The sequence below is a fragment of the Nelumbo lutea genome, chromosome 1 (assembly GCF_056320005.1).
Source record: "Nelumbo lutea isolate HS-2025 chromosome 1, American lotus-T2T, whole genome shotgun sequence".
NCBI classification, from domain to species: domain Eukaryota; kingdom Viridiplantae; phylum Streptophyta; class Magnoliopsida; order Proteales; family Nelumbonaceae; genus Nelumbo; species Nelumbo lutea.
Window position 1 is genome coordinate 38,725,059 of NC_142684.1, and position 11,924 is coordinate 38,736,982.

The window sequence follows — 11,924 nt, forward strand, 5'->3', positions numbered from 1 at the left end:
ATTATCTGATCTAAAAGCCTTAGTTCTCACTCCAAAATGTGTGAAAACCATCTAGTGGGACTGTCGTACCAAGTTAGGAACCTCATCACATGATCTCATCAAATATATCTAAGAATATCGTGTATAATCATCCACAAACAAGAGAAAGTAAGAAATACTCCCATGGAAGGGATATGATATGGCCCTCATACATCAGTGGAAACAATATTAAAAGCAGTACTTCTTTTATTACTTAGTTTAAAAGACGGCCTACAATGCTTTCCTAACTGACAACTCTCACACTCCAAAGTATATAACTGAACAGACTCAAACAACTTTGGAAAAAGACATTTCAAATAACTAAAAGAAAGATGTCCCAAGCGATTGTGCCAAAGTATAATCCGATTCACTGACTCTGACCCACTACTACTGTTGCAGCTAACATGATAACCCTGATGTCTCGGAATCTCATCCAGAAGGTAGACATCCATTCACCTCACGACCGCTCCCAATCATCTTCTTTGACTCCAAATCCTACAAAATACAATTACCAGGAAAAAAGATTACGGAACAATTCAAATTTTTTGTCAAAAAACTAATAGACAGTAGGTTGGTATGAAGTCTAGGGACATGTAAAACAGAAGACAAGAGTTATATCATTAGTCACTCTAATTGTCCCCTTCCCAGCAATGAGCATATGTGAACCATCTGCTGTAGAGACTCTATCTCTACCAGAGCACAACTGATAGGTACTGAAAATGGTAGGGGCATTAGTCATATGCTCAGATGCTCCCGAGTCTATAATTCAAGGAGGTCCCTCCTTACCTAAAGTGGATGCAAGATTTGTAGTTGCATATGAACTACCTGTATGTGCAAAGTGGTGTAGTTGGCTCCTACATTCTTCTGTCCATCTGGAAGGCTAGAGTTAGGTGAATCTTTCTAACTCATAAGTTGCCCAAACCTCTCCAATTCTATTCTCACTGCTGCTACTGCGATGGATTCCCAATCAATTTGGGAGAGAGGGGCTGAAGAGTCTCCTGTAGTGGCTACATTTGCATTTCCCTTCTTGTTTCTTATCCGAGCAGGCATAAGATTTGCATGAATCTTCCAACAAGTGTCCCTGGTATGCTTAGACTTCTTGCAATAATCATACACAAAGTCCTTCTTATCTTTCCTTCTAGTCTCACTACTCCCCCTGTCTCCATTCGGCTTAGGTTTTGTTGTACCAACCATAGCCGACTAGTCAATCCCATGCTGTCTCAGCATTACATTCCTCCTACTCTCCTCTCCAGAGACAAAGTCATAGGCCTGAGAGAGTGTCACACCCTCCCTAGAAAGAATATGCTGCCTAGCAATGTCAAATTCAGGGTTCAGCCCTACCAAGAACTCAAAAACCCTATTCCTCTCTACCAATCTGTGATAAGTTGCTGCATCATTTACACTTTCCCATAACACGGTTTCTAAGTGATCTATTTCCTGCCATAGGGTTTTCAGCATGGAGAAATACATAGCAAGAGGTTTTTCTCCCTATTTCACACTTATCACCTAATTTCTTAACCGATAGGCTCTGGCTTTATTTTGCTTCTAAGAGTAGGTTTCAGTCACTCCATCCCAAATCTCCTTAGCAGTATTAGTCCATAAGAATTTTTTTGCAATACAAGGTAACATAGAATTACACAGCTAGGACATTACCATGTAATTCTCCTGCACCCATCGGGAAGAGTCTGTATCAGGTTTCTTCTCCTCCCCAGTGAGATGCGCTAATTTTCCACGAGCACCAATAGCCATCTTAGCTGATTGTGCCCACTCCAAATAATTTGTACCCTCAAGTTTTACTGTAATAATGATCCCAGACCCAAAAATATCACTACTACCTCCAACACCCAGTCCCACAGTACCGGTAGATTTCATCTCGGTATTCCAACTCTCCATCTTACTTCAAACTGTTCAATAGTAAGAAAAAAATAGATTGGAGACCTTCAAAAAATAATTTAATATCACACACAAAAACCAACCCTTCCGGAAGAAGAAAACCCTAGCTTGAGGAAAATCTCACTCCTCCCCACGCCTCCCAATAGAGAGAAAAGTGAATCGATCACTCCGAGAGGCCCAGAAAATTCCAAAACCCAAACCGCCCTCTTCAAAAAATCAAAAGAAAACTACCAATACCTAGGCGCCCAAGATCAAATCAAAAACAAAGAGTCCAACTTTTCTGGGACTCTTCCCTGTACTCCAGTTCTTCCTGATTTTGATGTTGAATAGTAGATCACCTTCTTGATGACTAGATCCCACCAAAAACTACAAGAACTGGGCAATCTATAGCAGACCGATCAACCTTTTACTACTTCATACAGTCGGCTGATCTAGGGCTGCATGAGAATGCTTCAAGAAACCCTAGTCGATGCTCTAATACCAAGTAGAAATCTGTCGAATTAAAAAATATAAAAGAAAAGTAGTTTCTTAAAGAGAGAAGGAAGAGAGAAGGAGAAGAAGAGGAGTTGGAAAGAAAAGAGAGCAATAATTTGGCCGCCCTCTTCACTTATTAATTATACTAAAATAATATAACAGTACAAAGACAACTATGCTCTTATAGGGCGGCAAAACATAAAACAGCATATATAACACTCAAAAACATAATAAAATTTGGACTCACATAACTACTGTGGTCCCCACCTCCTATCTAACAACTAGCATTAAACATCTACTTAGAAAAACATCATAAAACTAATTAATCTTCAACGAAGTTTTTAATAATAATAGAATGAATATTTTATTAAAATAAAAGAGGAATTACAAAATTGAGAGGGGAGATAAACTCTTAGCTCCCCCCAAAAAGGAACAAAAACTTACAACATAGCCCAGGCCCCAAAAAATATTGCTTCTTCCCACCCCTTTCTTATCCAAAGCATCAGCCAAACAAATGAGCATCTCTCTTAATCGAATGCAACTGAATTTCCATTCCTTGAGTCAAAAACCTGAACTTCCTCTTTCGTTAATGTAATCCCACCATCCCATCTCCTCTCCCTTTTGAAGCCAGCCAATAACAAGCTTTGAGTCTCCTTCAATTATCAGCTTAGAAATATTTAACTCCCTGGCTTTAGGCAATGTTTTAGGCAATAAGAAGGGAGAAGAGAGAGGTAGACAAAGCCAGGCCATTACAATCAACAATATCAAGCTTCTCACCATTGACTGTAACAATGTGTTTATCAGAAGAGAAAGGATAAGAAGACTGACCACAAGTGACCTCCGTCGTATGATTAGAGACGCCAGAATCAAAGATCCAGAGATAATTAGGTGATGAATAATAATAGATAAACTCACCAAACAGGCCCAAAGTAGAAAAAGCAAAGGATTTTTTTTTTGAAAAATAAAGATAAAATTTCATTAGGAAAAGGAAAAAGGAATACAATAGAAAGGTGATAAGACATCACCCGAAGAAGAAGCACACCCAAAGGACCCACGATCAGACCTCAATAACCCCATAAAAACCCAATAACCACACAACTTACAGACATTAAGATTCACCCAACCAACTTCAAGTGAAGACCAAAGAAAAAACCCAAAAAAATCCCCATGAAAACAAACCCTCTTTGTACAACAACTAGGGCCTCAATCTTCATCCACAAGTGCATCCTTCTGGCTTGAATCATCCTCATCCCATACATTACCTCCTTCCCAATGAACATTTTTATTCAACCTCTCTTCCCTTCTCCTTTCAAACTCCTCAAAGGCCCTTCTAGCAAATTCCTCACCACCCAAAAAAAAACAAACCCAGGCTCTTACCAATCATAACCTCTCTATCCACTAATTTCTAGAGAGTCACACATCCTGAGCCACCGTCATTAACATTGTTAGTTGCAGCATCCAGCTCACACCAGAATCAGAGTCAACATCACCCATCTCGTTTTCCTGTTGCTCCTTCCCCGAATGGGACACCGATGGCTGAACTTGCACCATTGCCCCCCCATGGTTAGTACCAAATGTCCCATTGCCTCTTGTGCTTTTCCTCTTGTAAACCCATTTGTGGTTTTTTGTAAGTCCTGCCCCTGCTAGACCAAGTTTTAACCTAGAGAAGATCTTTGTCACATGCATGACATTATGGTTTATCGGACTATGCAATATCTTACTAATCACCCCGTTAATTTGTTCCTCCCCCTCATCAGGCTTGCTCCTTCGGCCCAAGTCAACACCCAACCTTTCAGCCTTTACCTCCTCGAAATGCAAAATAATCCTTGACTTGGCCCCCTTTCCTCCAGTTGCAGGGCATGTCTTTCTTTCTGAAGAATAAAGATAAAATTTTATTAAAAATAAAAGAGATACATCAGGGAGGTGATAAGACATCACCAAAAGAAGAAAAGCAAGTCAAAACTAAGAGCTAGGAAAAAAACCCAAACCAATCCCCAAAAAACATTGCCGAACAAGCCATCAAGAAAACAGAAAAACATAAGCCCCTCCTAGCTGCAGCCTTGATTTTAGAAAACCTCTGTGGATATGTCCTCTTGGATTGACTCGTCTTCATCCATATCTTGTCTTTTTTCAGACGGACATCTTTCTTCAACTTCTCTTCCTTTCTTTTCCCTACAAACTCCTCAAAAGCCTTTCTAGCAAACTCCTCACCACCCCAATAAAACAGACCTAGGCTTTTCCCAATTGTAACCTCTCTGTCAACTATTTTTTGGAAGGCCCCCCCACCTGATTCCCCTACATAACTGTTATCATTTTGCATTGTCTGTCTCACAACAAATTCGGAATCGCCTCAACTTGAATTATTTTCCCATAGCTCTTTCGGCACCAGGGAGGAAGAAGACTGAGACTGCCCCGGTATCCCCCTATGATCAATACCAAGTGTCCCATTGTCTCTCAATCTTTTTCTCCTGTACACCCATTTGAAATGTTTTGTAGGTCCTGCTCCTGTCAGGCCCAGTTTTTAAGTCCAGAGAATATCTTTGTCACATGCACGATATTATGATTTCTCGAATTGTGTGGTCTCTTTCTGAATATTTCACTGGTTTGTTCCCCCTCCTCTGCAGGGTTGCTCCTACCCAAATCGACACCCAACTTTCTGATCTTCACCTCCACAAAGCGAGAGACATTGCTTTCAACCTGTTCTTCAGTGGTCTCTTCATCACCTGAATCATTTTTTCCTTCCTCCTTACCTTTGATTTCCGACTAAAGACTAAACATCAGCATAAAGATTCCTAACCGAGCCCATCTCCTCTTCCCCTTTCGGCCTCTCAGTTCCAGCAGGTACTAGCACCTCCAAAGGCTGAGACAAAGAAGATTCGTTGAGAACCTTCCTTGAACCATATTCTTTTCCTACTGTTTTTATCAAACTTTGCAATCCACCCAGATCCACTTCTCTTTCTTCCTTTTTCTAGCCTCAGTCAAAAACCTCCTTACCCCTTCACTTCTTTTCAGCTTTGATTTCATCAGTCCTAGCAACTTTCTCTTGTCACCTTCCCTTTTTCTGGAACAACCTCCCTTCCTCACGATATGCAGACTGACCTTAAATTCTCCTGTTCACTGCACTCCTTTCCTAATGCATGAGGTGAGGACTTAATCTGAAAGCCCTTCTCTTCAGAAGTCATCAGAGCATTTGCACCACACACCTTAATACTGACCTCCAGAAAACAAAGAAAATCTTCTGCGACTGCGAGCTTAACGCCATCAGTTCTCTTACCTAAAGAAGAATGAGGGGGGTTAGATTCTCCTGTCAAGCTAGGCAAAGGCTTCCACGCACAGATTGCTTGATAATATCCTAGGCCGACTCCACCAGCTCGACCAAGACCAAAAACCGGTTCATCTTCCAAGGCCTTAGCTGAATCGGGCCTCCTTTGATTAAATATGAAATTTGGGCCCATTGTAATAGATGACATGACTTTGTCCCTAAAGGCCTCTGCATAAGTCTTATTGCCCCTCACACGAACTCCAATTACCGACGCTATTGAGCTGTTAACCTTTGTAATCAGGGGCCTTCTAGCTAGCCCTCTTGGAGACTCTTGAAAAACCACTAACGTCTGGTCTCTAGTAAATGGCAATTGGTTATCTCTCTCCTCTCCACGTGTAACCTATCAATCGGGGAATCCATCGCCTTCTTCCTTGGAGCAACTTCTCCATCGTGATGATTCAACTCCCAGAAGAACCCACACCTTAAGCCAGACATGATCGACAAAAATTTTCATGCACCTGGGAACTTCTTCGCGTTCAAGCCCTTCAATTCTAACTCTCACAGCATGAAGGTCACAAAGACTGAAAGCAACCAGAGCTCCACCCAGGGACTGGATTAATTTTTCCAAGACTTCAACCTTCCAGTAATTGAATGGAAGCCCAACCAACTGAAGCTCCAGAAAACTTTCAGAAATAATTGTTTGATTGCACGACACATGCCACCTCTCCACCCTAAAACTGCCGACTGGAGAATCTACAAACTCAGTACTTGGAGTCATGATCTCTTCACCAATGCCAAATAACACAGCCTTTGAATCGTCAAAAGGTTTAAAGCTCACAGCTTCTTTTAAGTTGAATTTCTCCATGACCCACTCCCATGAAACTTCCCCAATCTGTAACTTCTTTGGCTGATATCAGAATCACAATCTTCTTCTGATCTCCTTTCTCAACATCTAAGAACAATTTTTGACTTCACAGGGTGTGTCATTTCCCGCTTGCCCACAAAGGCAGGGAATGTCCTAGCACAGTCTTAACCATGCATGATTGTATGGCGAGCTTCCTCTATAAATAGAGGATTTAAACTCTTGCTTAGGACCTTCTAACACTCCATATCTCTTGATGCCCTGTTCAATCCTTGGCTCTACACTCAAAGCTTCATCTCTTTCTCCAGGACTGGTATCCCTCAATTCCTTCCAACCCCAACCTTCAGAGTTCCTACGCTAACCTTATCCTGTCAGATTACACAGGAAACAGTTACTTATGGGCATTTCAAACCTAACAAACTTGCCCAAGCTTGACCAAGCCCACCCAAGCTCAAACCAGCCCAAGTTTGTTAAATTTAGCTAGAGTTAGGTTTGGGTTGGCTAACTCAGTATTTGACTTCAAGTTGGGCTAAGTCCAAGCTCAAGGTCCAGGTCTTAGGATTCAACCTATGTTATCACTAAACCTGGCCAACCTGTCCAAGGTTTTTTGATATCTTCTGAAGGGCTACACAACGGGGGGTAGCCCATCCCCCAACCCATAGGCCCCCAAACCTAGGTGCAGGTGAGATTCGACCCCAAGTCTCTGCTATGACCAGCAGGAGACCTTACCAACCAGCTGGTTGGCACCTTGCGCCAACCTGCCCAAGTTTTTTTTTTTTATGAAGAATCAAGAAAAAATTTCATTAAAAGGAAAAAGAGGCTCGTTTTGTGGGGTGCACTTCAACTGCACTTGTTTCTCTCACCCAACTTGTTGCTATATCTTGGTGAATTAACTTTGAATTTGATGTTGAATAGGTTATTTACCATATTGTAGGTTATACTTAAGACATTTAGTGCTTAAACAGTTTAGCCTATGTAGGACTTAAATGTATATGGTTATAACCTTGAAAACGTGATACTCTAACCAATTGAGCTAGTAGGCTTTTTGAAATATTTTCTTTACTCAAGAATTTAAGTTTGCATATTCTTGTACATTAAAGGTTTGCTTTTCAAAAGTGGCCACTCACTTTGTTCAATTGTGTGCCCCACCTTGAATACAAAGCATTACTAGTGCTACCATAAAATTTTAAACACAAAAAGCTCCATAGAAATTCAATTTTAAAAGAGCCATAGCAAATTGCTTCACCTCTTATGACATCAGTGATGCTAGAGCATTGTTAAAGTTGGGCAACATGAATTCTTTTACTAAAATGAATACAGATGAAACAATAGTTGATAGTAATCTGCACATAACATTTACCTTCAAAAGGGCCATAGAAAATGCTTCGCTCATTATAGCTTGGATGAAAAGAGACTAATGCAGGAACCTTGTCAAAATCATAAGTTACCATAGCTTCTTCTGAGAAACCTTTTGCCACAGAAAACCAAGCTTTCTTCTTATACTTGATGGCAAATTCAGATATTATGGACTCATTCAAGCCAAAGCCAATATATATAGGAAAATGTGTTCCAGCTGTTTCAACAAAGTTACGAATGGCAACATCTGACTCAAGAAGAGAGACATCAGGAGCAATGAACTTCTTTAGGAATCGAACAAGCAAATCGGCTTTTCTTGGGCCAGTGTATTCTAGAGGGGTACCATTTATAAAGAGCTTCAATGTAGGAAATCCACTGCAGCACAGAAGTTCCTTGGTATTGAGTGTAATGTTAGACTACTTGGAAGTATTATAGGTACTGATTTGAAAATGCAATAACAAATATCATAGGTGAGCATATTTACTGCTAAGACATCAAAAATATTAAATATATACTCTAAAAGCAACAACCTACCACTCTAGACAGTGAAAATCTAGGGCCTAAATATCTGGTAATGAATAGTTTTTTATCAATAACCATAAATAATAATTTATCTTCAAAAATGCACAAAAAAAGATAAGGTAAAAGAAGTATACTCAATTTCATATTTTGAAGCAAGGCGTCTAAACTTGTCAGCATTTATTTTTGCTATCACAATGGGCTGGTCCAATCCAGCAAGTACAGGTGCAGCTGCATCCAACTGCAATGCCACAGTTAAACTTGTCATACCTATAGCATCAGAATTCATAATATGGTTACAAGGAAAAAGAACTGCACATGCCAATTAAGAAAAGGAAATGGATGGAAGAGATTCTACAAATATCTGAACAGCAAGGAGCAAAGTAGCATTCAACAATACCATTTACAGAGGAACACAAAGAGAGCTTTACCTGGGCTAGAACTTAAAACGCCCCAGTGGGCAGAAAAAAGACAATCTCACAATTAAGAAATTTTCCCTCAGGAAACCAATTAAAAAAAAAAAATCTCCCAATAGGTTATGTCCTAGTAAGAAACCATGCCCGCTGAAAATTCCTATATCCACTGCATACAGTAGGCATAAATATGTTTTATATTCTCTAAAATGATGAATTTGATCTCTATTTGGAGTTAACAGGAAGGTATTATTGTAGAGAAAGAGAAACTTCATAAATGGGAGAACCATATGTGTGTATTCTGTTTTACTATAGCATACTTTGATTTATTTATATCCGTATTTCTGTTTCCTTTGTACATGTTATTCAGTCCCTATGAGGGACTTGCATGTAATTGTAAATATGGCTGATACTAAGAATAAATGATTCCTTGGGGGGGGTGTCAACTGTGGGAGGCATCTCATATGTACTGCATGAATACCTCTTCTGTCTATCAACTTTAAGTTAATCAATTGAACCTAGGGCAGATGTATCTGCCTAGGTTTACAATTATATCCTATCAACCCACACACTGAACCCAAACCCCTTTCCCATGAAAAAGAGCACCATTTGTTTTTATTATTTGAATAATAAAATGTCAGTGCAGAGCACAAGCTCCTTCATGGGTTAAAGAAAAGTGGGAGGAAATTTGTTGGAGAATTATTCAAGAAGCATCAAACTAAAGAAATTCGCAAAGGAACAAATATGATAATTTCATCATCATCCAAGATCCCAACAATTCAGGGTCAACTCTAAGAATCCTAATCTACAATTTCATTAAGCCAAACCACAAAAATGGTGAATTTCCATTCAGTGAGATATTAGCCAAATCAAAGCACTTTTGCGAGTTTTTGCAGAAAGCAACTAAGCACAGAAACTGATAATGTAAAGTAAGATTCAGTTAGGAAACAGGCAAATGAAATCATCTAACCAGGGTCTCAGAGAAGAATACCAAAGGTCCAATTGTCTACAAAACATCTATTTATGAATGTTTCAGAAAAATAGAAAGGATCCAATAAACAACATACTGAGAGCATGTAGGTGCTTCCTTTTGTAGATGACTAACAATCTTATAAAAAGGTAAGGAAATAAAAAGATAAGTGAAGTGCAATCATCTCAACTGCCATGTGGGATGGAAAGATTCAAAAATCTTTAAGGAGGCTAGGCATAAGTAATAAAACAGTAATCCAAAACAAACCAACAAGCTCCTACCCTTACGCCACTAAAATACAATCCTTCTAACCTACCTCTGGCAAGACTATATGATAGAGGATTGGCAAATATGGGGACTCATGTGAATAAGATTGACATTTTGGTGGACAAATCTCCAGCAGATCCAGGGCACCATGAAAGAAAAGCTAACTATGCTTGTCTTTTCCTTTGGCTTACTGCCCTGTAAGTTTAATAAGGGAATATGTATAATTCCCATTAACTAAGATGATTTCTACCGCCCCTAAGATCCCAATCATTTTTATTTATTACTATTTTGGATAGGTAACTACTCATATATTATATTTCATTAATTTAACATTAAGAACACAAAACTTGTTACTGGTGAAATCAAATCCTTAGTTTCTTACCCCTGCCTTCATACTTAGATATCTTTTATTCCATTATATTTAAAATGTCTATGGAGCCTTACTTAATCAAAAAATAAAGGAGAAGAAAAGAAAAACAGAAAAGAAAAAATGTTGATGGAGCCTTGTATTCTCCAAAAGAACCCCAATGTTGATGCCAAATTACGGTCTCTGCTTTCAGCTACTCCCCTTATGCTGAACCTAATTGGAAAGATTGTGGAATCTTTTAGACAGAAGGCATGTCACCTTTTCGTTCCCTTGCCCAAATTCTTCTTACATGTACCTACTCTGCCGCTTGACCATCTCCAACTTAACTTGGTTTACTTCATTCTTGAACAAAATTGAGTACTAAACCAGAAAAGGCTCCATCTTTTTTCCATGGGTTCTTCATGGAGGCGAGGCATCTACTTCCTCCCGCTTGATGTAATATAATAAAAACATGGTGCACCTATCCCTAAAGACTAAAAGTAAATCATGGCTTTTTCAAGATCTACCAAAACAGTTACCATTACATGTCACACTTAATGGTCTAAAGAACAAATTTTCATGTGCCTAAACCCTCTTGCATATTACGTGTGCATGGTTTGATTACTCAAATGCAATTACTCTTTTTCATCAAAAGCAGAAAATATTCACATGTTTCAGCAACGCAAGAATCAATTTTCATGTGGAATGGATTCCAGGAGTACGTAATTTTATAATCGCGTATCCAATGCAACCATCAAGCAAGGAATAGAATAAAAAGAACCTAAAGGATTCCATGTTAGGTAATGGTAGAAACTAGCCAAGTCTCGTTACAACCCAGATCATTATGAGATCTAAACTACTAAATATTTAGTTAGAAATGAAATATTTTGAGATGGGTATGAGAAAAATTTAAATTTTGAAGTCGAAAAACCAAAAACACCTCGGGAGAGAGCCTCTTGCAATGTCCACACCAAGGAGCATAGAAATCGACAAGGATAAAATCGAAAGCTGAGATAGCTGAGTCGAAATTTGACTCGTTCAATTCCAACACGGACCCATCTGCTTTGAACTGCTGACAAGAGACGAAAGGGTTGATCAATTGGAAAGAGAAGACCAAAGCAATCAGAAAAACGGAGAGAAACGAAATATTCATTCTCGATCAGATCGATTCACCAATAGAAACCAGTATGACTGAAGCAGCAAGCTGTGCTTCGTTTTAGTTCGTACGAGAAAACTCATCATCTAATTTAATTTTGAGTAAATCTATTCCACCACCCGTAAGTTCTAGAAAATGAAAAATTACCCCTACCGTCACGACAATTGACTAATTCTACCCCCCTATCGTTACGACGCTATCACATTTCGTTTGACTGTTATAACTTCTTAATCGGAATTTTGACCTCACTGTGAATTCAGTTTGTGCTGCAAAAATCGTTAAACTCGCCGAAGTAAAAAAGTAAGGAGGTATTCAATTACACTTTTCAACATCTAAAATTCTTGATTTTCATAAGAGGCATTCGATAATACTTTTTAGACGTCTAAAA

General features: G+C 39.1%; 1 protein-coding gene across 1 annotated transcript in view; it reads right to left on the minus strand.

Moving 5' to 3' along the window:
• Positions 1–11,621, minus strand: part of PDIL5-2 (PDI-like 5-2) — a 70,363-nt gene extending 58,742 nt beyond the window's left edge. The window contains exons 1-3 of the mRNA XM_088965592.1: positions 11,321–11,621; positions 8,522–8,625; positions 7,870–8,240 (exon numbers count right to left, since the gene is read on the minus strand). Of these exons, the coding sequence (XP_088821718.1) occupies positions 7,870–8,240; positions 8,522–8,625; positions 11,321–11,533 (688 nt within the window). The 5' untranslated portion in view covers positions 11,534–11,621. The remainder of the gene's footprint in view (positions 1–7,869; positions 8,241–8,521; positions 8,626–11,320) is intronic.
• Positions 11,622–11,924: the final 303 nt, after the last annotated feature.